Below are 26,862 nucleotides of genomic sequence, written 5' to 3' on the forward strand. Positions count from 1 at the left end.
GCGACGGCGAATGGGCGGGCCCAGCCGTCCCTCACGGTCGGCGCTGGGGCGGGAGCCAATGGGAGCGGCGGGGGGCGCGTGCGGTGCCGGGAGCAGGTAAACAGCGGGGCCGGCCGGGGCGCGGGAGCGGAACCGGGATGCGGGATTGGGATTGGGATTGGGATCGGGATCGGGATCGGGATCGGGATCGGGACGGGGATCGAGATGCTGCGGGCTATGGATGGGATGGGACGGGCCCGGCGTTCGCGCGGGGTTTCGGGGTCGCCGCGCTCCTGGAGCTGCCTGTGTCTCTGTGCGTGTGTATATACGTATAAGCATGTTCTCATATAGGTGCATATTATATATAAAACCCCACATGTTCCCACGTGTGTTTGTGTATGTACGCGTGTCACAATATCTGTATCGCTATCTCTCCTGGGCGGTGGCGGCGTATCTCGGCTTTCATTTGGAAGCGCCCCGGCGCCCCTCCGGAGGCAGAGGGAGACCGAGAACTCCGGGCAGAGTTCTTTCAGCGTTCAGAGGGGAGGGAGAACATCGGCATGGGAGCAGGAGCCCCTCTGGCCTCCTGCAAAGCCTCTGCCTGCTGGGCTGGGGCTTCTCTTCGATTTGTTTGGGTTTTTTTCTCCGCTTTCCTTTACTGTTTGTTGTCGGTGTCGCGGGCCGTGCCCCTTGGATGCACCGGGCAGCAGCCCAGCCCCGCTGTGTGCCCGTGTCCCTTTGAGGGCACAGGGCAAAGCAGCCGCTCGGCCAGGACACAGGAGCTCAGCCCGACACAGGTGTCCTTGGGTGTCCCCGAAGTGTCACCTCCAGCTCCAGCTGGCTCTGATGCCCTCGGCAATACTGGGACCGATGCGAGTTGCTGCTCCCGCATGGGCTTTTAGGTTTGACAAGCTCTGCTCGGCTGTGGTGCCTTTGTGCTGTGACAAGGAGTTGGCTGATGGAGAATTTGGGCTCAGCACTGGCAGAATAATCCTCCTTTCCCTCTGGGGCAGGGTTTGATTTCAGCTCTGCCAGCAGAATCTCCCTTTGGGGCTACATCTTTAGCCTTTCTTGTGGGACAAGAGAAAGCAGTGCTGGTTCAGCCACGATGCAGAAAGAAAGCTACAAATCTTTACTGCTTCCCATAGCATCTTGTGTTTTGTTATTTTTGTACTCTGGGACGGAAGGTGAATGGGATTTGCACTCTGAGATGGTGTGTTCCAAGTCCCCTGGCATTTTAGCAGCATGCCCGTTCTGTATTTATTGGCAAGAGCATGGAAATCTTTCCTCCTAATTTTGGCCCCACCACTTCTGATTTCTTAAGTTTATTTCCTTCTCTTCACATTTATCAACAACAGTGGTTGCTGCAGCCGAAACTTAGGAGAACATCGGGCTGTTGGTACCATCTCAGAGCTTTCTCTTGATCTAAATATAGCAAAGAAAATACATTTTTCTTAATCTAATTGCCATCAAAGAGAACAATGTGGATAGGAAGGAATTTAAACTCTCAAGTGGATAATTAAGTATTCTGCCAGGCTGTAGCAGCTATTCTGTGCTGTATATTGTAGAGGTATTGTTTGTGATGAATGAAATGCAAAGCAAAGGATTTAGATTGTTTGCAGCATGAAAATAAAAGGCAAACTGAGGCTAGATCTTAATGTTAGTGAACTGGCCCAGTTTAATCAAAATCCATAAAGCTGGTTTTTTGCAGCTGAGGAAAGAGGTCTCTTGCATGAAGGACACCTGGAAAGAGAATTGGTGATTCCTGCTTCCCTTCAGGATTCACAAGACTGCTGTAAAGCAGGAGTAATTGTATTCCCACCTCAGCTCTTGTAAGAAGCACTTACTACTGGCCTACTTTTTGTCCTCTTTCATTTTTTCCATAGAGTTTTGAGAGTTGGGTCATTTTGCTCTTAAGCATTGTATGATTTTTATTGAATGGGACCTGATGGTTTGAGAGGCAGAGAGAAGAACCTTGCCAGATATAACTTAGTGCTTCAGTCTGATAATGGCCTGGCACATTGTTTAATGTATTTGGTAGATCATGCTCTCAAGCTTTCTGTGAATACAGATACAGCTCTCATTTATCTCAGTGCTCCATGTTTTCCATTCCTGTGCTGTCCTTCTCCCTTTTCCAGCTCAGCCTAGAAAAACAGTCAATATGCACAGGCATATTTGCTGTCATGAGCATGAGTAGGAAAGAAGCTCCCTTGCTTTCCATTGTGGTGTATGCAGCATCCTTTGGGCAGCAGAAATCATTTCCACAGGGCCCTTTTCCTTAGCTGAAGTAGTGAAATGAAACCAGAACACAGTGTGGCTTTGTAACACCCCTGCCTGGTGCTCTGTGGCTCCCTTTTTGTTTGTCAAGCAAGTCCCTGGCTTTCTGTTCTTTCCCTCTGCTCAGCCCAAAGGATGCTGTCGTGTGTGAGGATGAGTAGGCTGGTCCTTCCTCTCCTGGAGGACACATTGCTCAAACCACAGCTCTCTCAGGCAGCCCCCACAGCCTTGGTGCCAGTTCAGAGTGCACCCCTAATCAATAAATAGTGCCATTAGACAAAATCCCTGCTGGGTCTGTGGTGGGGCAGATGGGGAGAGCCAGTGTTCCTGCCCCTATAAATTTAAGTTCCCTGCTTAGGCGAGAGCCACAGGGCCACACTGCCAAGGGTTTTGCAGACCTGGGTTGAGGCTGGGCTGTTCATCACCTTCAGGCTCAATCCTGCTGGAAGGGAGATGCAGAGTGCTCTGTGTCCCTGGTGTGGGCACTGCCACTGGGGCTGCTCCCACAGCCACTCTCAGGGCCTGCCCTGCTGGGACCTGGCTCTGTGACAGCAGAGGGAAACTGGTGCCTCACTGGCTTTTCAAAAGCAGGACACAGCTGGTGAGCACCTGGTGCTGATGAGAGTTGGAGGGTGGTGAGACAACCCTTTGGCTGGACAGTTTGGATCAATCTAAGGCAGCTGTGACTTTGGGGGTCTGCCACAGGAGCTCCTGTAAAGTCTTGGATCCCTTGGGGTGTGTTTGTGTCACCCTCACTGGAACCATGGCTGTGTAAACAAGGGACAGTGAAGCTCTGAATCTGCTTGCTGAGCAGAAGTATCATGGCACCTCTGCATGCCCATATCCTTGTTGGGGGAGCCAAGGAGAAAATATCCTTAAAATTGGCTGTATTCCAACGTGAGTTTGTTTCTTCCCATGTAACTATGAAGGTTAGTAATTGGCACAGTGGTTTTGCTACTGGTTTAACTCCTCCAGTGGGCATAACTAGGGTATTGAAAGTAGGCTAACTGGCTCTCCCTTCAAAGTCCTCTACAGAATTGCTCTCTTTATGTAGCAAAAATTATTTCTTAAATAATATGAGAAAGTTCTTCAGTATTTTGATTGGGTTGTTGAAACCTAAATATCGGTCCTATTTATCAGGAATAAATAGGACCAATATTTGGTCCTATTTATTCCTGATAAATATCAGAATAAATAGGACCAAATCCTATTTATTCCTGAATAAACTATCAGGAATAAATATCAGTAAATAAAGCTTTATTTATTTCCTCCCTGGTCTCTGGCATGAGCAGAGGGTTTTGAGAGTTATTTAAATCCTGTAGGTCACAGATCCTGTGGCATGCATAACTTATCCTGTTCCTCATCCAGAAGTATGTCATGATTGAATGACTGTGGATCTGACTTCTTTAAAGACCTAAATCTTAGAACTGGAGCAGAGTCTGGTGTCCCAGCTGTAAATTGTGAGCCCTCAGGTGCTCAGTCAAAAGAGTGAGCAAATTATTTATAAATAATAAATCAATTAAATAATTATTTAAATAACATAATAATATAAATATTTAAATACAATTTATTAATAGAATAAATATTTAAAGACAAAATAATTAAATAAAGTGTGTTAAGCATCCAGAGGGGAGATCTCAGTCTCTGTAAGAAATAAGCACACAAATGTTAAGCAGCTCACTCAGTAAGAACATGGGATTACTATGAAGCTGACAGGCTAGGTGTGAGGGTTAGCCCTGCTTCTGTTTCCCATAATGTACCACTTTTATCACCAAAGGAGGAACAAAATTATATGAAAAAGCAAGAGAAGCCAGGGGAGGAGCAGATGTCTGAAAAAATGTTTCACTTGGGTGGATTGAGTTGATGTTCTAAAATTTCTTGAAGGTGCAGATGTGTTGAGGAGGCTGTGAAAGAAAGGAGGGGTCTCTTACACCTCCCTCTTTCCTTCCTCCAAAGTGAAGTTCACTTTCTTTAGTAAGAAGCAAGAATATCTCACAGATCTTCAAAGCAAATACTCTGATGTCAGGGTGTGCTGGTTGGGCTGTGAATGTATGATTCAGATTTAGGAGACTGTGTCCAAATCACGTGGCTTCTTCAGCTTCCTCTTCTATTTCCTGAGACACAGGAACTTGGGTAAGGTTCTGTAGAGGAGAGTTGTTCTGGTAGATATAACTGCTGACAATGCATTAGAGGTATGGTTTTGCTTGTGGACAAATGGCTGGGTATCAGAAAAGTGATTAATTACTTCCTTTGTTAAGCTGACTTAATAAATGCTAAAAGGAACTTTCCTATGAGTTGCACTTATAACTTCCTGAAATCCTGATTTCAAGGCTGCTCTGCCATATTCAGGGCAGTGCACCTTCTCCCTCTGCTGTCTAGAAAGAAGAGCTGTTCCTTTCTGCACTGTCTCACTGCTTTGCCTGCTTTTCTGCACAGCAGTAGGTGAAAAGAGGCCAAGCATTTCTAGCCCCCACATTTATTCTCCATGTTTTTGCCAATTCAAGTAGTTTTGCTTTTAATTACAAGACAACATAAGGAAAAACCCACAAGTGGCTCTCCTAAAAGGAGACAGGTGTTTCCCTTGCTATGCAAACCTCTTCATCAGCAAAGAGAAGCACTGCTAATAAAATTCATCTGGTTAATAAACAGTCATAAGACAGCATGTAGCTCCTGATTAGTGCCTTATGTAAAGCTGAGGCTCCAGGTTACTAAGAAACTTGTGCTCCTTGCTGATGCTCCTGGGAGTGTTGTGTAAGAGCTGAGCTTTCTGACAGGCAGCCAGGATGTGAGGTGAATCTGTGTCTGCCCCTGCCAAACAAACACTGAGCACTGAGAAACCTCCTTTGTGGAAGGTAAGGTGTACTGATGGGAGAGGGGAAATAGAGGCAGCAAGTGTGAAAGCTGTGGTAAAGAAAAAGCAAGTTTCTTTAGTGGTGTATTGTGCTGATATCTGTGTCTGCAGCAGTCCCAGTGACTTGAACTGAAGGGATTGTCATGCCTGGGTGAGGGCAGGATAAACCTGCTGTTGGGAGGAGATGGAGCTGCATGGTGTGCTGGAGCCTCCCTGCTGAAACCTGCTGAATCCTCTTCAGACTTTCAGTTATTTACAGTGGGGTTCACTGTTTTCTTCCCTCTGCTTGTCCCCACAGCCTTGGGTGTTGCTTGGCCGTGCCCTCCTGAGCGCTCCCTTGGGAAGCGGCGATGATCACGTTCATGAACAATTCGGACAGTGAGGAGGAGCCCTGCAATGAGAGAACATCCCTGATGTCTGCAGAGAGCCCTCCTGTACCCTCCTATCAGGATGGCCTGCAAGCCTCAGAAGCAGGGGAAGCACAGGCACACAGGGTAGGTGTGTGTCCCTCATGGGGTGTGGTGACAGAAGTAGTCCTGCTACCCCTCAATCCTTCCTACCAGGCTGGATTCTAGGATTGGCTTTGATGCCTGTTGCCATTTCTTCCACTCTGACTTTTCCCCCATTTTTATCTCCATATATACTCCTCTGTTTTGATAAAGATACCAAATCAGGCTTTTAATCAGGACCTGATGCACATATGACTGTTGCAGGACATCCTTTTTAGCCTTCTTGTCTGCTCTGGTTAGATGCAGCTAATGTTAGAACAGAATCTAGTCCAGCTGCCAACAAAGCAGCAGGCAAAAGCAAGCACAGCATTGCTGAGAGAGGAGGAACATGTCAAGCTTTTGTCACCTCAGATGACATTTTTTCTATCTAGTTCTGGGCATCTTGCCCTTCATGTTCATGTGTCTGTCTATATATGTGTATTTGAAGAGGTCCTTAGATATTCATGGAATTGTTTTAAAAACTATTGCAACCTGCTTGCAATGGAATTTAATGGAATTTCTAATTGTATTGTTCAGTTGGTACCTTTCTGTTGGGACTCAGATGCTATGCTGTGGTGGCCTACAGCAGCCTCGTGAGATATGCTGGAATCAAGCTTTGAACACAAAGAAAAGAAGCATCTTACACACTTGCAAATATTTCTTTCCAGAAGAGGCGAGCAGGCAGCAGCCGTGGCCCAAGCAATATTGCTGGTGGAGAAATGTCTGGCTCGGGTGTTCCAGTGAGAGAAAGCATCCTGGAAAATGAAGAGGAGGAACTAACTCTGAAATATGGAGCAAAGCATGTAATCATGCTCTTTGTGCCTGTCACCCTTTGTATGATTGTTGTCGTCGCCACCATAAAGTCAGTGCGCTTCTATACGGAGAAAAACGGGCAGCTGTAAGTGGGCTCTGCAAACAGCCTCAGTCTGTGGGACCCCCTGCTCCACACACACGCTCTGTGCATGCAGAGTGCTTCCTTGGCAGGCTGGGAGAACCTTTACACAGGTAAAGGTGGCTGTAGAAACACACAGAGAGCTTACTGAAGTATGCTGTGCTCACCTGTGTAAGTTTTTCCCATACCTGCATTATACTGATGTGTTAGCGCTGTCATTTAGGGTGCCCTGAGTGAGGCCTGTGAGCAGCATAATAATGAAGCTGCTTCATTCTGCAGCAGAAAAGGCCCAGGCTGAGCTCCTAGACTGTTCACTCACTAGCTGGCAGCAATGAGGGAATAGCATGTTCATTTGGATGAGTGTCTCATTTCCTGGTGATATTTCTGGTTCCCAAAGACTCATGGTGTGGATACGTAATTCCATCCAGCTCCTGCTGACAGTGCCTGGCTCCTGGGACTGTAACTGCTTCACAAATGGCATGGAGAAAGGGGGACTGTGGTCCCTTGAACTGAATCAAAGGAAACAAAATGGGGGAAGGGGTGTAGGGTGGTGAGAAGGGGTAAAAAGAGTCCAAGACACTCGTACCAAGTGTGGAAAGAAAGGGTGTCCCCCATTTCAGAAGAGCACCTGGGAACCCAGCTGCTCTGTAAGAACGTGCTTTTGATGGAGACCACTAATCTTTAGTTGATAATTAACTTGAGCCCAGCCTACATATCATGTTTGCTGTCCTTGGCAGTTCTACCTCCCTTTCTTTCCCACACACAGAGAGGTCTGGTTTTATCTGGGACAGATAGTTAGAAGAGAATATCTATACTTTATATGGCTTTTGCTTTATCCTGCAGGATCTACACCCCTTTCAGTGAGGACACCCCATCTGTGGGCCAGCGTCTCTTGAACTCGGTGTTGAACACCATTGTAATGATCAGTGTCATCATTGTCATGACTGTGTTCCTGGTGCTGCTCTATAAATATCGCTGCTATAAGGTAAAGCATCCATGCCAGAGCCTTTTCCATCTCTGTGCTGTGAGCCTGGGATCAAATGGGCCTTGCATGGCAGTGAGAGACACAGGCACTGCACTGGCTCATCCTCATCTTGGGCACAGCAGGAATCATACAGAATCATACAGTGCAGAAGTCTTTGTCAGTGGTGATGGAGCTGTGGCTCTGAATGGGCTTTGCTATTATCTTGTCACTAATGGCAGGCCTTTAAAAACAAGGTCTGCTACTTTGTGTTAGTCAGGTCTGAGTCTTATGCATCTGATCCAAATGTTTTGCCATTTGTACTTATGGACTAAGTTGTGCCATTTACTGTGAATGCCTTCTATTAAGACATTTCAGACAAGCTTTGTGGGAACTGGTATTATTTCTGCCTGTGGAAGCTCTCGTAGAAGAGCACAAGGCTTGGAGAGAAAGGCACATTCAGGTTCTGTGATGCTCAGGGAGTTCTTATATGTGGTACCAGCCCAGCATTTGAGCTCTGTCCGTTCCTGCTTTTTAAATTTGTCCCAATGACAGTTTATTTTACAGTCATGGGCAACTCCCTCCTCCTTCCTAGCAAAAAGAAAGAAGGTGTCACCTGTATGAGCTAGCAGCCAGTATGAATACCTGTGAAAATGCTTAGGCCAGAGACTGAAATAAACCCAATCCAGCTAAAATGCTAAGGGACAGAACACAAAATGAAAGTGGGAGAACTGGGAGGCTGTCCCTCCTCCTTCACTGACCATAGGGAAGGCAGGGTCTTTGGACACTTCAAGAGGCATGCAGAAGATTATTGGGCTGCAGTTCTGGCACCTGAGCAGGGGTAACAGCCCCTACAATCACTGTCTCTTCTTGCCCCTGATAGTTCATCCATGGCTGGCTGATCCTGTCCTCCTTGATGCTGCTCTTCCTCTTTACCTACATATACCTCGGGTAAGTGGGAATGTGCAGGTAACCTGGCAGTTCAGGGCTCCTTCACCTCTTTGCTGAGAATTCCCACTTTGAACAAGAAAAGGAATGTCTCCCCTTCTCCAAATGGACATTTAAGTGTTGTTAGAAGAAGATAGCTTCCTCTTTTAAAAACTGGAAAAGAAGATCTTTAGTAGTCATTGCTCAATTTTACAAAAATCGCTGGGCAGTGATACAGTGAGCATGAAATGAACAGGCTGGATCCTGTGGTACAGAGGCCCTGGATTATACACTGAGAAGCGTGTGGAAAGGCTCTTCACGTGCCAAGTTACTTTCCTGATATGTCTTTTTGCTTAGACAACATTGTTTCAAGCTCATTCCCTTAGCTCCCAGCTCAGGTGAAAGGAAATTTTTAACTTGTGGGTGACATTTGTTAAGACATTTTCATTTTGTACTGTGAGCAAATTGCACCTGGTGGGATGACACTGACTGACAGGATTTCTTTGCTGTAGACAGTCATGTAGCTACAGGCCTATGCTCATTTAAGACTTGAATTCCTGCCTGCTCAAACCCTTGGAATTGCTGTTGAACTGAGGACTAAGGCAGTGTGGTGCTGGTCTCTAACACAGCACATCCATCTCAGGCAGGAGGAACAGAGCTCAGAGCAGCAAGTAGCCAAAGGGCAGGTTCCCCTTTCATGATGAGAGTTGCTCTATTCTGCTTCCTCCTGGTGTAGTTGGGGGCTTTTTTGTTTAACTACAGCCAGTGGGATGCTTTGCATGTCAATTGCTTTCAGTGCTTAGCTAAATTTTCTTGTGGTATTCCAGGGAAGTTTTGAAGACGTACAATGTGGCCATGGATTATCCCACTCTGTTCATAGTCATCTGGAATTTTGGAGCTGTTGGAATGATTTGCATCCACTGGAAAGGTCCCTTGCAGCTCCAGCAAGCTTATCTCATTATGATCAGTGCTCTAATGGCATTGGTGTTCATTAAATATCTACCTGAGTGGTCAGCATGGGTGATTCTGGGTGCAATCTCCATCTATGGTAAGTCTGGGTTGTGACTCTCAAGGTTTGGCTCCTGGAGAGGTTACTCTGGGGCAATCTCAGGACTCTGTATGTCCTTCAAAGGAACAACTTTATGGTGCTAAAAGCTTTAGAAAGTGCCAGATGGGCAATTAATTTGACTCCCTGCCTTGTCTGTTGCTAATTGTTTGTGTAGGTAGTATACCTCAGCCAGGTCTTTCAAAGTGGATCACCAAGTCAGGGAAGGACTGAACCTCACCTCACTGCATGGTAGGGGTGGCTGGATTTTTATCAGTAGCAGACCCTTGCAGGTTTTGTTTATTGCTATCAAGAGATCATGGATTTTGGTGTGAGTTCTAAGTTTGAAGAGAACCTGCAGAACAAGAGAAAGGAGATGTGATGGAGGAGAGAGGGTTGGCAAGGAGGTACTGGACTGGAGGCCTTCCTGCATGTGAAACACAGTGTATGTACTGATGGAGTGTGGAATGTGAACAAAGCACCCCCACTTCTCCTCTAATTAAATTTAACATCTCAGTGAAATGCTGCCATCAGCTTTCAAAGAACTCATGTGGTATTCTCAAGGGGCTTTTTATAGGATTAGCACAGTGAAAACTCTTATTATTACATTAAGGCTTGGAGATGGTATTTTAAGTGAACAGCACTTTCAGGGACTTTAAAACAGCTAAAGTTATGCAAAGTGGTGGAAAGTGCCATTCAGGAAATCATCTGGTTTATATGGATAGATGTAAATTTCAGGGGAGATAAAGATAAAGAATGTAAAATATTCTTAAAGAATGTAAAATATGCATGACAGCTCAAGATGAGATTGGTTCTTTTCTTTCTGCAGATCTGATGGCTGTTCTCTGTCCCAAGGGGCCCCTGAGAATGCTGGTAGAAACTGCACAGGAGAGAAATGAGCCCATTTTCCCTGCATTAATATATTCCTGTGAGTAAGATTAAAATGTTAATGTTTTTAGCCAGATGAAACTCTTTGTCTGTGTCAAAGCAAAGAGCACTGTCTTAGCTACTTTCTTGCCTTAAGAATGGTCCCAGTTATGTTGGATTTTGCAGAAGGCCTTGTTTACCAGTTACAATGTTGCTACCTCTAATTAGCCAAAGGGAGCCTGTGTGAAGCTGCATGTTCAGAAACAGACAAATCCTTTCATGAATATAGTGCAGAATATGCCTCTTTTTTTCTGCACACAAATCCCTGGATGAGGTGGGCAGCAGTTCCAAGTTCTGTGATGAGGAGATGCTCACTCAGTACATTTATTCATTGTGTGTATGCTTTACAGACACACTTTAACCATGTGATGAGGCTTCATGCTTCCTGCAGCCCCCTCTTGCCCTCTGTACTATACAGATGCCACTGCTTAGGATATATTTGCTTTATTGTTCATTGTTTGGCTCTTCACTTGCAAAGGGCTCCATTCAAGTATTGCTCTGCAAACAGAATCAGTCATCTCTGCCCTGGCTTTCTTGGGCTCTTTAACTACCACAGAGTCTGGTGCCCTTGTCCAGAGGTATCCACATGCCTAAGAAAAGATTGTTGGAAGGCAGAAGACTCAGCATTCATGGGACCTGAACTTGAGTGCTTCATGGACCTCAGTGACTTTTTCATTACATCACTTGGAAGATGAAGGGTTATTCCCAAATGTTTGGTGCTAAGCTGAGGATGCCTACAACCTGACTGATGTTTTTTTTCCTTCAAGCATTTAACGTTACATAAATGCTTTTATCTGTTCCAAGCAGAGTCTCAGTTCACCTCAGCTGCCTTCCCTTTTACAGGAGGTTCTGTTACACTGACCTGAGACAATCTAGATGAAATCTTTCACATGCTCTAGTTAACAAACAAGAGCTTCCCTAAAGGAGAATGCAGTTCAGCAAATAATAAATACTGAACAAAAAGTTCTTGTGCAGAATGTCAGTGTCTCCATTGCAAGGCTACATTCTGTGGCTCCCTCTAGATGCAAAAAACACCACCTTGGCTGAGCTCATCATGGAAAAGCAGGCACTGTGTTTGCCTTGGCTTATTTTGTTTAGCTTAGCTTCTATAAAACCAGGGAGACTGATGCACACTTAAATAAAAAGCTGATTTGAGTTCCCTTCCACTGATTTCAGAAAGGTTTGTTTTCAATTTAATTCCTTTTCAATTTAAGGATCCCAAGAATAACCTCCCAACCATCAGTTGGTATTAGAACCAAAACAGAAATATGCAGTATTTTGACAGGGTGGAACCACAACAGGCAGAGAGAAAACTTACATTCTGACAGCTCCTGTAATCCCTCACTTGTGTGCTGTACCTTTAGCAGAACATGAGCAAGCTGTCTTAGTTAACCTCTGGTTACCTTTTGTATTACCATCATTCCCTGGGAAATTGTTTTCTTTGAAGAGAAGAGCCAGAAATCAGGAAGAAACCAAAGGAGTTGAGGACCCTAGTTCTGGAATTTTGCTTTCTTTAATCCACAGAGAAGATTATGTTGACTCTTAGCTACTTGTGCCCTGGAACTTGCTTAAAAACTGAATGGATGCATTGCCTTGGCCTTCTCCCACCTTGCTGTCTCAGTTCCTAGGGAAACCAACTGAGTGTTTTAGAAGCATTTACAGGGGCAAGGGTTTGTATTTTTAGGGACAGCTAAATGCTTATTTCCTCTGAGCTATAGTGGCCAATGTTTTATGCAGCTGATTACTTTCTGTCTTCCAGCTGCTATGATGTGGACAGTTGGAATGGCAAAGCCAGACACAGCAGCAAGAGGACCAAGTCAGCAGACATGGGATGCAGGTTTGTCTGCATGTTCCTCTCCCATACAGAGCACTGTCCTACAGAAATAATGAATATGTTTGAGACTGAATGTAAACATAAGCCCTCAAATCCTGATGGATGAATTTTTTTTCAGTGTTGTTACTTGCAGAACTCAATGATGTTCATAAACCTGCTGTTAGGACTGGCAGCAAAGATGAGCAGACAGTGTAGGAAGCTCCACTGTTCAGGACACTTTTATTTAAAAAAAAACCCAAACAAACAGCAAATCAAACAGAAGTGTTGTTCAACTCATTTCTTCAGGGTACTGAATTCAAAGCTGAAAGTGAGCTACTGGGTTTATGTGTGATGTTCATATATTTTTCCTTACTGGGGATGGTAAATTACAACATAGGCTCCTAAATATAATACTGATGAGCTGGTGAAATTCAGTGTTTAATTCAGACCAGTGCCATGGAGCACCTTTCTGTAAGTGCAATCTGGCTCATCCTGCTAAAGAAAATAAATGTCTTTAACCTTGGGTAAAGCCTTGTGTTAAGGCAGTTACCCACCAGTAGCTTTTGTGATTTAAGTTTATATTGTAGCTGGTTCTGCAGTAATTTGGGTGCCTTTGCTTTTATCTTCTTGAGATGCAAATTAAACTGCAGTTTTAAGGTGACTGAATCAAATCTTACATGTGGTTTTGGGAGGATTTCCCATCTAGTCCTGTTGCACTTCAGAGATGGCAGTACTTTTGAATGTTAAGGCAATAAATGTGTGAAAGGTTTGATAACTGAACATGCTGCTTATTTCAGGATGAAGCAGCTGACTTACCAGGAATGGCAAGGACACAGTGCTGCTGGGAAATGGGGTGCAGAGCAGGCACAGACTACATGCTGAAGGGTACAGAATGCTCTGTGGGAGCTCTGTGTCCCAGGTCACAGTCTGCTTGCACCTGCAGCAGCAGCAACCTGTCAAACTGACATGGACCGAGGAGTTTGTAGGAGCTTCTGAAAAACAGGAGTTGTCAGATGTAGTCATAAATCACAGACTGGCTGTTTCCAAAAGTACTGCCAAAGGCTCTGACAGATGTGCTTTAACAGAGGGGAGAAAAAAGTGAAATTTGAGGACAATGAAATGTGTCTTGCTTTCTACATGTGAACAGTCAGCTCCACGAATGTCAGTGAGACTCAGGACTTCTCTCACAAATGGCATCCTCTTAGTCATCCATTTTGGTTATATGACTGGTTAGGGAGTACCTGAGCACCTCCACCCCAGAGGTATAACACTGTGGGAATGCACATTAACTTTGCTGGCTTTGCCTTTCATTGTGGCCTGTGCAGAGCAATGTTATGTCTGTGTACCTCCTGCTCCCTTGTTAAACATTGAGCTCCTGGGTGGCTGCCAGAGAAGCTGTGAACACCCACACTTCCAGCTGTTCCAAACAATAACACACATGTTTCCCTCAAAGTCTCTGCTTCAACTGGTCCTGATGGTCACATCTCCAGGAGACAAAGGGCTTACCCATGCAGGGCAGCTTCACAGGAGTGTGGATTTCATGGGCTAAAACATCTTATAAATGTTGCTGTCGCTTGTGTTTCTTTTTCTTTCTTTTTTTTTTTTTTTTTTTTTGTAATCCACTCTTGGCCTGTTTTTGTGGAACCAAGCTGAGGATGGGAGAGAACACCTCAGGAGCCCTTCTCATGCAGAGTCTCAGATGTCAGAGACGAGGAGTCCTGTTCCAACCCGCCCTGTCACTTTAGAGGAGCTCGAGGAGGAGGAAAGTAAGGGAAGCTTTAATCTTTGTTTTCAGTGTAGTCAGAGCCTGACATTTTTACTCTTTGTGCTTAACACTCTGTTCCCTAGTTTGGTATAATCACAGTTAATTTGAACAGTTGTGCTTGCTGAGCAATGAAGATCTTAAGTCTGACTGTGTATTACCTCTTGCTGCTGCAGAATCTGTTCTGCTGGTTCATTTGGAAAGAGCCCAGGGAAGCACCTCAGAGAATGAGAGAGAACAAAACAATTAGGGGCTGGAAGCCTCAGCCTCCTTAGGAATGTGTGGGTCCAGGTTGGTAGCCAGGACTAGAAACCTTTACCTTCTCCCCAGGGGACAAGAATTTATTCAGGAGGAAGCAAAGCAGGAGGCTGAGAATTAACACTTGTTTTCTTTATCCACTTCTTTCAGGGGGTGTGAAGCTGGGCCTTGGAGATTTCATATTTTACAGCGTGCTTGTTGGGAAAGCAGCTGCCACAGCTAGTGGGGACTGGAATACCACACTGGCCTGCTTTGTAGCCATTCTCATAGTAAGTGAGCAGCTTTTAAAAGCTCTGTCACAGCCTGTTCAGCACAGAATTGTTGCCAGAAGTACCAGCAGCTGAGCACTGCTGAATCAGCCCAGGTAACCTGCTAGGTACTCAGGAATACTCTGTCTCTAGGCTTTAGACAGGCATTGCAGCAGAATGATCCAGACTAATCAGAGCAGAGCCAAGCATGGATGTGGTGGGGCTGAAACAGCCCCAGTGAACTGCTGGTGTGTTTGCTTCAGCCACAAGAGTCAATATTAGGAACTCCACACTGATTAGCAAGTGTAGTTGAAAAGGATAACTCTGTTATGCTAGGGGGAGCTGATAGATAAGAGGATGAGGACCTATCTTATTCTACTATTTGAACTGGAAAAAAATGAGAAGGAAGGAGACTTAGATCCATGGCAATTATCAGTAAGGGCAGATGACTAACATACTAAAGAGTTGGTCCTGCCAGGTCTAATGAAGACACACTGTTAAGCTTCCACCTGAGTGGAAAATAATTACTATGCACTTGCTGTTTACCTCAACATCCAAGTGAAAATTAACCAGAAAGACAACAGCAGGATTTTTAGAGTGTAAAAGAAAATCGATTATTGTGTCCTTTTGGGTGTCTATTTTCCTACTTAGATCCCAAGGGCAGTGCAAGTGACTGTTACTTGTGAAGACTGTGCAGCAGAAAGCATGCAAACTAGAAATGAGCTGCCTCCACTGGAGTCTGTTCAGTGTAGCTTTCTGACCCCACAGCTCAGAGAAACCTATAGGATCATCAAACTCCATATACTGCAGTCCAGCATGAGGAGAGGGGTCCCTTTGCTGGGGGAAATGTTCTTGGTCATCCACCTTGTGAGGCCAAATGCCCCATTAGGTGTCTTTTATGGTACTGTTAAAACTTGTTCCATCTCCTTTTGCAGTTTCATAATCTTGCTGCTAAGGTGGCTTTCTGGTTCCCAAAAATGTCCCCCCAGTATCCCATCAGTAAGCACATCTCAAAAGGGAGATGAGATTCATAGAGCAGCTGTAAGCCAGATATGGTCCATGAGAGAATAACAGAACTACAGGCTCAGGTAGATTGTGAACAAGTTTGCAGTCTAGAAACACTGATTAGAAAAAAAGAATTTAAAAAATCCTGTCTGCTGATCTTTAGCTAGTGGATATTTTTGGAGCCCAGTGTCTGAAGTTTTGTCATCATGAAGAATTAGAAAGGGCTTTGATGAGAGAAGGAATCTAAAGGTACTTAGCTACAGTATCTACCCAGAATATACAATAGCTTCCTCACATGTTCCAAAAAGATCTGCTTTTTGGAACATGTGAGGAAAGCAAAAGCAGGCCTGCTATCCAGGTAAAACCAGAACTCACCCATTGTAATAAGCAATCCAGCCAAAAAAAACCAGCAGTGGATTTTTGATTTCGTTTTGGGTTTTGGGTTTTTTTGTTTGTCTTTCTTTTTTACCCTAAGGAATCTTGTAAATTGGGAATGTGTTATAAGAATTAGAGACCTTCAGTGGAACTCCTGTCTGTGCAGTTCACCAGGATTTAAGTGCTTTTGTCTGCTAGATCAGTACTTCATTCATAATGGCACAGAACAAGGAGTAAAAGAATGTGTAAAGAAGTTAACCTCTCGGGGTCAGCTGTACCTCTGCATTTGCTGTTCATACCACTTTCTCTTCCTTCACTTTTTCTTTTCCTCAGCCATCTTGAGCACAGCAGAGAGCTGTGCTCAAGATGGCTGAGGAAAAACCTGGCCAACTTGTGTCAAAGATGAAGCTGTGGGCACATACATATTCTGCTGCTGATGGCTCAGTCTGCAGTGCTCTACAGCACATTTAGATAATTATCTGTATGTTGGCTTCTTGGTGACAGATGTACTTCTGGTTGTTTTACTATTATCTCCTTGTGATTTTTTTTCTGTTCTCTCTGACAGGGTTTATGCCTAACACTTTTACTACTGGCTGTTTTTAAGAAAGCACTGCCTGCTCTGCCCATCTCCATCACCTTTGGCTTGATCTTCTACTTCTCGACAGACAACCTTGTGCGACCGTTCATGGACACCCTGGCCTCCCACCAGCTGTATATTTAGAGAAGTGGGAGTTAGAGAATTCTTTTTCAAGCTTTGCTGTGAAGTATGGTACAATGTTTGGAATAGGTCATAAAGTTTTTACACTTAGTGCCATATATTTGTATAAGGAAAACACTAATTCCTTGATATGCCGTGTACTAAGAATCTAATAGTTACATGTTGAACTGAGATTTTTCACAGGACTCTTGGTGAAAAGCCTGGCTCCTTGCTGATGTCAGAGTGTTACTTTTATTTTATTTGATGTGCACAGTGGGCTGTTGTGAGCACAGAAACCTCTATGCGGCATGGAACACTGGAGAGGTGAGGGGTCTGATCTTCCCAGGAGCTAAGTGAGGTGTTTTAGCCCTGGAATTCCAGTCATCTTTTACCACAGTCTAGAATTTCTAAGTCTTCACACTTTTGAAGTCTTGTGCAAACACGAGGTGCAAGTGATTGGAAAAGCACAGCTGGCAGCATGCACAGAGCAGTGTGTGAGCCATAGGGAAGTGAGGCTGAACTTCCTACACTGGCTGCTGGGCACACAGCATCTGCTGAACTTGCCCCAAAGGCCCATTTATCCTGACCTCAGTTAGACATGGTGAGCCATGAGGGATTGAGACAGGATGTCAGTGGTGGGATGGTGGAACATCAACTCCTGGCTCTGAGCATATCTACCAGTGCAGCAAGCAGCTGATGGAGGCAGGGCTGCCCCTTCCAGCACATCAGATCCTCAGTGTCCAGAAACAGATACTGCTCTCCCCTCCCAATATTTTATTTTTTAGGATAATAAAAATATTTATGGGTCATTACTAGAATCCTGAAGTGACCCTAAGGTGGAAATAACTGAACAACTCCAGTAAATCAGACCTGTAACTTACTTCCTGTGTTTCTGGTTTCATTTCTGTGCATTGTAACTACTCCAAAGGAGGATTGACCTTCCCTTTATTAAGAGGTCCTCTCTTTCACTGACTGAGACTTGGTTTACCTAGGTTTTTGTACTGTTTAAAGATTATTTTTTTAATTACAAATTTTAAAATAGCTATTTAGTGTCAAAGGAACTCTTTTGGAAATATCCAGTCATAGTTTGTATCAAAATATTAGGGTGCAAACTTCAATCTGTTGTTACATTACTTCTAGGAATAGCTATACACCCTCAAGTGAGTTCATTAAGAAAAACACAGTGCTTGATGTCAGTAAAAAATACATAGGACAGACTGAACCTTTATGTTTTGTCCACCTTTGAAAGTAGTTTCTACTCTTTGAGTCAGTTTTTCCATAGTTGCCAAAGTTCTGTGATTTTATTTTTTCTTTGCTTTTTACTTGTGTCTGTTACTCAAACAAGCTGTTTTCTTTGACAGCTGATCAGTGTCAGTAAATGTAACATTATGTGAGAATTCATGAATAATGCACTGTCTTTGAGAGACATAGAACTTAAATTCTGGAAATACTTTTTAGCAAAGGCTTTGAATTACACAATTTTATGTAGTGCTTTTTCCAGTAGACCTGTTCAAGCTCATCTGCTTTGATAATTAACAAGGATAATTAACAGGTGATTCAGACTAATTTTTACAAAGTGCATAAGTGTTTTTACAAGGGGTGTGTGTGTGTGTCTCAGTCTGGACAAGTCAGTAACTCTTGCTCTTTGTGAGTTTTCTGTCCTCATGTCTCACATTTGCAATGTTTGGACTTAACAACTGCAGAGTTAACTATTACTAAAAGGTATTTCCTTTGGAAATGTAAATCAGTAGAGCTTTGTTTGCTGATTTTTAAGGTTTATGTGAGAGTTGTTTTTTCTATTTGTTTGTTTGTGTTTGTTCTTTTTAATGAAAACAGGTATGGGGCCAAATCAGACTAGAATCACTGGGAAATGTGATTTTACTTTTTGCATTGCATGGTGTAGAGAGGATATGAATTATTTGTATATACTGAAAGAAAAAATCCTGCTTGGCTTATCAGGGATGTACTTCTATGAAAGCAGAGTTGATACTTGAAGGAAACTGGGAGGGGAACCTTCACATATTGAAGGATCATCACTGGTTTTCTGCAGATACCTGCTTGCCAAAGACTGGCCTTCCACTGACCTATTCTGCAGAACTTAGGAGAATTTTAATTTAAAAGGTAACTGAGCAAGAGATTCTGGCAGTGCAACAGAATGTATTGTCCTGGTGAGTGAAAGGAGTATATCATGGATATACTGGAGTGGTTATAATTGTATAAAAGTTCATATGTATTTACTACAAATATATATTTGTGTTTGTGTGTTCATGTACACACAGACATGCAAATTTGAAAATTATGTGGAGTGATTTCTCATCTCTTTGGACATTTTCCCCTGTGCATAAAGTGAAGTTTTGTTTGTGATGTCAACATTGTGCAGCATGGTCTAAGATGTGAAATGCAGAGGGCAGGATTTACCCTACTTACAGCTGGCTGCTACATGAGATACTGACTCAGTGACCTGGCAACTTGAATCAGCAAAGCATTTGTCTGCCTAATGTGTTCATTCACTGGTGTCAACTTGCTGCATGCTCTGAACCAGCACAGCTGCCAGGTAACACTGTTCTTGATGCTGGTGTCACTCAACATCTGAAGTCCTATAGGAGGTGCCATGTGTTGGCATTTTCCTGTGTGATCCTGCTCACACAGGACCCCTCCTCTCCAGTCTGAAATTAGTGTTTCATTGCCTCTGCTCTCAAATGCAGCTTGGGCTTACATCCGTCTTGAAGATCTAAGACTGAAGCCAAGTCCATGAACAAAAATGTAGTGGTGAGCCTGCCTAATGCAACCCCCCAGTGAAATTTCTGGTGGGAGGTCTGGGGTTGTTTTGCTGAAGTGTCTGCTGTGTGTCAAAGGCTGGAGATGAGCCCTGTCCTCAGAGGATGCACAAGAAGCATCACAGTCATACTGAAAAACCAGGAACAGGATAGTCCTTGCAGAAGCACACAGCTTTCATTTGATACTCATGGTCTGATTCATCAAACCTTACTTCAGGCTCTTTGTTCTTGCCTTCATAGGTACTTCAAGCTAATCCCACGGTTTGCTTTCCTCTTCCTTGTAACTCCAGCTGGGGTTTGGTTTAAATTGAATACAGAGTTACTTTTCTTTATTGTTTCTCTGAGTCCCTGATCTCAGTTTCTGCTTTAGAGATGCTCCTTGGCAGCCACGGGAGGGCAGTAGGTCCATGTGGAGAAGTACCAGCCATTTTAAAGTACTCTGCCCTGTGCCCCTTGCTTTTCAGAGAGGCTGAAGGCCCTGCCATCTCCTTCGTGGCAGGAAAGAAAAAGAAAGGCAGGCACCCCACACCCCAGCACAGCTGTAGTTTTGGCCCAGCATGGGAGAGACTTTCAGTGAGAACAAGCTCAAGCTGAACCAGAATTCATTTAAAACCAGCTGGTTTCAGTGTGATGCCATGTTCAGCACTGCAGTCCTGGGTGAGATGCTGCTGTTACACTCCATTTTGTTTGAGTTCTCTCCCCCTTTTCTTTTTTTAATAAATCATCCAGTCCTAGTTTCATTCCTCAGAGCCCCAAGCATAAGTTAGGGGCTCCTCCAGGCATTGCTAAATTCAATTTATTACATAAATAAAGATTTCTTCTGAGCATCTTCAAGAAGGAAAGGAATAATTCTACTTACTGATTTGTGATTCTTCCTCTTCCAGTCTTCTATCCCAGTAGGTCTTGCTAATCTGGGAAGAAAAAAGAGCACACAGCTTGTCCTTCCAGCTCTTGGCACTGAGAAATCTAGGGACAAGCTAGATAATGTTGGATGGGCTTTGAGCAACATGGTCTAATGGAAGGTGTCCCTGCCCATGGCAGGGGGGTTGGTACTAGATGGTTTTTAAGGTCCCTTCCAACCCAAACCATTCTATGATTCTCTGATGTTTGTGTCCTCAGGGGGACCAGGAGATATCTTATTTTCTTCAACTTGGTTGTTTTGTAAGAAAGTAGTCTGGAAAGATGTGGTATCTTTGACAGAAGTTCCCCTACAACACTATTTGTATGCCCCCAACACACATTGTATTCCTCATTGAATTTATCCTTTCTTCCTCAGTCAGGTCAAGTGATGTGAGCTGTTCTCATTCTACAAGTGGGAAACAAAGCAAGAGAGTAAATCATGGAATCACAGAATGGTTTGGGTGGGAAGGGACCTTAACATCATCTAGTTCCACCCCCCTCATATGGGTAGGGACACCTTCTGCTATACCAGGTTGCTTTATTCAGCCTGGCCTTGAACCCTTGCAGGGATGGGGAGCCACAGCTTCTCTGGGCAACCTGTGCCAGTGTCTCACCACTATCACAGTAAAGAATTTTGTCCTAATAACTAATCTAAATTTACTGTCTTTCAGTTTGAAGCAATTCCCCCTTGAGTCCTATGGGCTCCCCTTGGGTACTAAAAGGCCATATGACTGTGCTGTGTTTCATCTTGGATACATAAGGAAGATCTGTCCACATCAGATCATGGCATCAAACACCATCACACAAGTTACTGTTACTTTTTTTCACATATTGCTTTGCTGCAGGTTTGCTATTACCCACCTTTTGCCACTCTAAATGCAAGATGTTTGCCCTGAGCACTGAAGGAGTTAAGCAAATATGAACTGTTATCTTCTTTGTGCAACACATTTGACAGGTGCCCAAGAGCACAATTTGGGAGGAGTCAGTGCTCAGCACTACTTGTGGCTTACTATTAAAAAGATCTAAATAAACAGAGACTTTGAAGTGGAACTAAACTCCTTGATAGAGAAACGTGAGAAAGGTACAGGGCCCAGTAGATGGGAATAGAAGTTTTCCAGAACTGGGAATTGTTTGAGCCCTATCAAATGCAGCCTGAGGTAAGTGACAGCTCCCACAGCCAACTCAGGATTAGATCTGTGCTGAAATAAATGCCAGGAAGGCTGGCACTCCTGAACCTGCCTTGCAAAAGGGGGTGGAGTAGGAAAAGCACTATGCCTATTTTCTTCTCTTGGATCACTGGTTTCTGTGATTTCAAGGAGACCTTGCTCACCCTGGTATAAAATATGAGTAACTCCAGTGCTACCTTGCATTCAAGCAGACCAGGAACAATGCATAAAGTGAAAGTATGGAAAACTGATCCAGCCTATTGAACTTATGCCATGCCATCTTCAACCTTTACAAAGCTTAAGCTACAAGCATTTAAAATTCTCCCTGACTTCACTGAGCTGCATTTGTGTATAAAAGAATATGAGCCTTCCTTCAAAACTGGTGTAAGACAAGCAAGATCCCTGGAGCTGAAGGTAGAATTCAGGATTATTTTAAAAGCTATCTATCTTGTGTACCAACAGTTAGTAGCAATAAAATGCCAGTAGCATTAACAGAACTGTTCTAAACAGGAATGCCATCCCTTCATCAAGCCAGAAAAGACATGCCCTCTCTTTAGGCCCCTACGAAATACAGTCTTTGTGATATTCTGGGAAGTTCAGGTTTGAGCTATTTTTGTTCTCCAGCTATTGTGCTAATAGCCTTCTTCTTGAGTGTTCTGTGAGTTTCAAGGGGCATCACAACTGTTTAACTTTCTTCTTTAATATGGAAAAGAATTGCCCTGATTTCTGTCCCTGTGTGATTTGGGTGGGCAAGCAAGAATGAAATGGCAAATGGACCAAACGAGGACTTCAATAGGATGGGGAAATGAGGGCATTTAGCAATAAAGGGTTAAGGTCCCTTCTCTGCTACTCTTGTGGCACATGCTGTGTACCACTGTCATGAAATAGGAGCACTGCTGTAGAACAGTAAGAACATCTGTATTTCAGGAAAGGAGTAACATTTCCTGTGCTGGGAAAGCAGACCAGCAGCTTGACTGCAGCCAAAGTTGCTGTAGTGCATTGAGTGGATGGTGCAGGGTGAAGTCATTGTCCAGGCTGCATCCTCAGATGCTCTGTGGGACTGCTGAAGGAATGGGACATCTTTGTGCTCACACCTTGGGCTCCTGCAGGCTAGAAATCTCACAGTGTCTGCAGAGAGTGAACCTGCAGTGCTGCTTCTCAGCACTGCTGGGCCTGAAGGCAAACCCTTTTTCCTGCACACTAGCACAGAGCAGGTTGAAATTTCTCTGCTGTGCTTCCACTGAGGTTTTCTAAACACTTTAGGCATTAGGAGCACAATAGAGCAGAAGAATGCCATTAACCCTATTTTACAGATAGGAGTTGAATAATTTGCTCAGGGTCAAATGAAGGGCTTAACCTGGATGTCTGGAGCATCTCTCAATCAGTCACTCCTACCAGAGGCTTGTTAATTGCTGGTGTCTCCCTCTTAGTTGCACTCTGCTACGTGTCAGTCAGGATGTTCTGCCACCAGTTGGTCTCCCTGTGTCCAGGTATGCAGACACTGATGTAGATAGCAGAGGTTAGATTATGCAGTCCTGCTCAATTGGCTTCTGGAATTGGATTGATAGCCACAGCAAAGCAGGAAAAGGGTCAGTCAGCATCCAAAGGTAGCAACAATCCTGCTTTCCCATACTGGTTTTGGCTTTTGGTTTTTGAAGCCACAACATCCCTGCAGACTGACTGCTAGAAGTAAATTGTCATGACTATCTGTGAATCATCATCTGGCAAGTGGCTGGAGGTTGTGAGTTTGTCCATTTGCCACACAGGCACTCAGAAACACCCTGCAGCTTTCCATGTCTCCATCCCACACCTTTCTGTGTTTGGAACAGTGAGACAGGAAGCCAGGAAGCCAAAACAAGTATTGGCTTTCAGGGCAGTGAAAGAAAACACAGTGCCTTGGGGATGATTCCAGGCTAGGGCAAGGTGGCTCACTGCTGTCCAGCTCTGTGAGACATGGCAATGCTGTGCCAGAAGCTGGGGCAGTGGCTGAGATTGGCAGCACAGTTTGCCACGAACCAGCAGAGCTATGATGACTAGTGTTAATTCTTAGTTCCAGTAAAGTGTTCAGAAATAACTCTGTTTCTCCCATGTTCTCTGGCTCCAGCCTGTCTTCCCATTTAGAACAACTCTGTCCAAATTGTTCAGATAACCCTTCTGTCCTTGGCAAAAGGCTTTTCAGAGTGGCTAAATGCAGGCAAAGAACTTGTTCCTGTTTGCCTAGCTTTAAAATTAATTTGCCATGTTTGCCCAGGGGGTGAATGGCTTTACCAGTTATCATCTGTAAAGTGAATCCTGGCTGGAAGCTACAGAACTGAGCCTTTCTACCTTGTCCATGCAGGATGGGTTGAGGTCCATGTAAACAATCAGGTGCCAAGGGGAGAGAGCAAAACACCAAACTATGCAAGTAAATGCAATTTACAATGAGCAAAAACAACTGATCTGTCTAGTCCAGACAAAGAAGAATTACAGACTGAATAATGTTTAAGTGAGTCCAGCAGAGAAGGAGAAATGCCATGTTCTTGAGGTACACAGCTGCAAACCAGGCTATTGCACTCTTCATCTCATTCAAAATGGCTCTGCTCAGCACCCATAAAAAGCACTGTTGTGCAACAGGATTTGAACTGGCAAGGATAATATTGTGAATGTTTTACTGTATAAATTGCTAAGGTGGCAGGGTGCCTGTCCTTGCCCTGCACTGCCCCACACACTGACCCAAAGACAAGGGCAGGTATTCCTTTCTTCCACTTAGTGCTTGCATCTGCACCTCTTCACCTGGCACTGTCCTTCTCTTAACATACTCCACTCCCATGGGCTTGTGTCCAATTTTCAAAGCACCCAGGACCCACTTGGCACCCACATGAAGTCTGGAGGAGAGCTGGGTGGCTGAGGCACAGCCATGCCTGGTGTGGTGATGTTTCCATGGTGCTGCACAGCCCTTCTTGGCAGCCTCCTATCACTGAGGAACATGGTGTAGCTCAGGCTTGTTGTGGCTTGTTACCACCTCACCCTGACAGCAGCACCTAGATTTGTTTTCTTTCATCATCCTTCCTTCCTCCCTTCTCCAAAGCAGCTCCTTTCTGGGTGATATGGAAAGGAGGGAGGTGTAAGCACGGGCACAGAGAGGCAAGGCAAAACACTGGGGGCAAAGGGAAGGTTTTTGTGTCTTCTTCACCCTCCCTTTTTTCAATTAGGGGATAAGACAGCCCTTCAGCAATCCCCTCTCCTCCACAGAACCTGGCAGCCACCTCTGCTCACCTCCTCCCAGCGCCACTGGCATTCCCTGCCCTCTCCAGCTGGGCAGAGCAAGGCTGCTCACTGAAAGCTCCAGAAGGAAAATAGGGGTGGGAATCATGAAACTTCTCTGTGGTGACCAGTGACATGACCTGAGGGAATGGCATAAAGTCACGTCAGGGGGTGTTTAGGTTAGATATTAGGAAAAGGTTCTTTAGGCAGAGTGTGGTTTGGCACTGGAACAGGCTCCCCAGGGAAGTGGTCACAGCATCAAGCCTGACATAATCCAAGAGGTGTTTGTCAATACAGTCAGGCACATGGTGTGAATCTTGTGGCGTCCTGTGCAGGCCCAGAATTGGAGTTAATGATCCTTGTGGGTCCCTTCCAAATCAGCATATTCTGTCATTCTAGGAAATATCTGTCCTGCTCCCTGCACTATCCCTTCCTCTTGGACAGAAAATATTCATCTTGAGAACTGCCACACCATCCCCTTCTGACAGCACTAAATCATCCTAAAGTGCTAACTGAAATGGCATCTTGTCTCTGTCCCTTTGCAGTGAGTGGAGAGAGAAAAAGGAAGGGCAAGTGCAATATATGCCAGAATGCTTTGGGATGAAAATACACAGTTCAAAACCAGAGCAGTACTAAGCTTAACAAAAATAGCTCATCATTTGGATCCTATGATGATACTGGATGTGCATTTACCATTGACTGAGTCAGTGAGATGCCATTTCTCTGAGAGCTCCTGCTCTCATTCTTGGCCATAAAAAAAGCCATATAAATAACATATGGTGCAAACAGCATCACTGACACCCGCCAAAGTTTTGAAATACCTACAAGCTAACTACTAAAACCAAGGCACCTGTCCAGTGACTTCCACTTGAGTTGTTCCACTTCATCATCCCTGTATTATTATGTTGATGGGACGCCATAAATCTACAGAGTCAGAGAAGACATTCCATCTGCCCAGAAAAAATTACCCTCTAGAGAAGATGAGTAAACTCAAGGCAAAACCCCTCAAGAAGTAGCTCATCTGAGCCTCAGAAGTTGCTTGGAGAAGGAGGACAGAGGGAAACACTTCCAGAGGAGCTTTTGCTTTGTGGATAGCTGTATGAACACAAGAGAAGGATGGTGATTTATATTAGAGATTCTTAGAAACATTAAGGTTGGAAAAGACCTCCAAGTTCATTGAGTTCAACCATACACATTGTGGTCGGAGAAACAACTTGGGCCTATCCTATGCAAGAGAAATTCTGAGTGTTCTCTGAACAGCCTGGACACTTGTCAACCTAATTACATGACCAACTGCTGCTTAATTGAGGCTCCATTAACTTTTTTTTCTGCAGGTCAGTAGTCTGCCTAGTAATTTTCTGTTACAATGGAGGCCTTCTTACTGCAGGGCCCAAAGATCCTTCCAGGCTCTGGTTCTCTAACTTCTTCTGTTTGTAAAAGTTTAGCCCTTCTGGCTCATTCCTCTCTGGGAACATGTCCCACTTTGTACAAGGCTTTGAGGAAGTCAGCTTTCCCCAGGTGCTTCATTCAGCACTGGCAGAGGGTTATTTGGATGTTCTCTGGCACCCAGTAAATGGTGAGCTGATCTCTGGTGAGCAAAGGGATTCCTCTCAGAACTAACAGTGAACAGGAGCAGGAAGAAGATCCCACCCAAGGGACCCTGCTGGAAGCCACAACTAGGGAGCCTTGGGCTTGCCCTTCTCAGTGCCCTTCTTGCTGCTCCTACCCCAGGCCTGGAGCAGAGCTGTTAGTGCACGCCATGAAATTGCACCTGAAGCCCTTCATTACATAAAGATCAACAAGCAATATGGGGTGGGGATAGGAGGGCACAGCTAAAGCATCTGCTGTGCAGTCAGGACTTCCAGCTGCTACATGAGGCTTTCCCACTGACCTGCAAAATTAGGAGATTTTGAGAACTAAATGATCCTGAACACATCATTTTAACCTTAGTAGGGAGAAGCCTCTGGGAGAGTGTGACTCCAACACTAGTTAAATTGTAACTATTACTTATAATTTAAATTTATTATTATTTTGATTATATTTATATATATCATGAGGCTAAACAGATCATTGCAGTATTTATATCTTTATAATAATTAATATTACTATAATCAAACTCCTAATGATTTTATTATAATTTAATAAAAAATTGATTTATATACTCCTCATAGTTGTAAGTTTCTTGCTAGAAATGCTCACAGAAATGTTTCTAGATAAGGCAGTGAGTATGCTGAAACTTGACTGAATAGAACACTACCAAGCAAGCTACAT

General features: G+C 44.3%; 1 protein-coding gene and 1 long non-coding RNA gene across 4 annotated transcripts in view; one reads left to right on the forward strand and one right to left on the reverse strand.

The window, feature by feature from the left end:
- PSEN2 (presenilin 2) lies at window positions 1–18,801 on the forward strand. Of its 3 annotated transcripts, none has more exons than XM_009096151.3 (11): window positions 1–96; window positions 5,406–5,601; window positions 6,264–6,493; window positions 7,331–7,472; window positions 8,332–8,399; window positions 9,203–9,423; window positions 10,250–10,348; window positions 12,107–12,184; window positions 13,810–13,926; window positions 14,331–14,449; window positions 16,374–18,801. In XM_009096151.3, the coding sequence occupies exons 2-11, from the start codon at window positions 5,458–5,460 to the stop codon at window positions 16,527–16,529; spliced, it is 1,374 nt and encodes a 457-aa protein (XP_009094399.1). In that variant the 5' UTR covers window positions 1–96; window positions 5,406–5,457; the 3' UTR covers window positions 16,530–18,801. The 3 variants fall into 3 exon arrangements, with proteins under 3 accessions (XP_009094399.1, XP_050827912.1, XP_050827913.1); XM_050971955.1 differs by having other exon boundaries at window positions 6,267–6,493; XM_050971956.1 differs by lacking the exon at window positions 16,374–18,801 and adding an exon at window positions 14,099–14,213.
- LOC108962950 (uncharacterized) overlaps window positions 6,239–26,862 on the reverse strand; it is a 24,289-nt gene continuing 3,665 nt past the window's right edge. Inside the window, exons 3-4 of the long non-coding RNA XR_007777045.1 lie at window positions 20,142–20,193; window positions 6,239–6,350 (exon numbers count right to left, since the gene is read on the reverse strand). This is a non-coding gene — a long non-coding RNA (uncharacterized LOC108962950). The remainder of the gene's footprint in view (window positions 6,351–20,141; window positions 20,194–26,862) is intronic.

This window comes from Serinus canaria, chromosome 3, assembly GCF_022539315.1.
Source record: "Serinus canaria isolate serCan28SL12 chromosome 3, serCan2020, whole genome shotgun sequence".
In the NCBI taxonomy this organism is placed as follows: Eukaryota; Metazoa; Chordata; class Aves; order Passeriformes; family Fringillidae; genus Serinus; species Serinus canaria.

Bases quoted from the DNA above. Each gene is read 5' to 3' on its own strand.
- PSEN2 (XM_009096151.3), top strand. From the start codon at position 5,458: ATGATCACGTTCATGAACAATTCGGACAGTGAGGAGGAGCCCTGCAAT. The intron at 5,602-6,263 runs GTAGGTGTGTGT...ATTTCTTTCCAG, and splicing joins GGGAAGCACAGGCACACAGG to AAGAGGCGAGCAGGCAGCAG. The intron at 7,473-8,331 runs GTAAAGCATCCA...TGCCCCTGATAG, and splicing joins ATAAATATCGCTGCTATAAG to TTCATCCATGGCTGGCTGAT.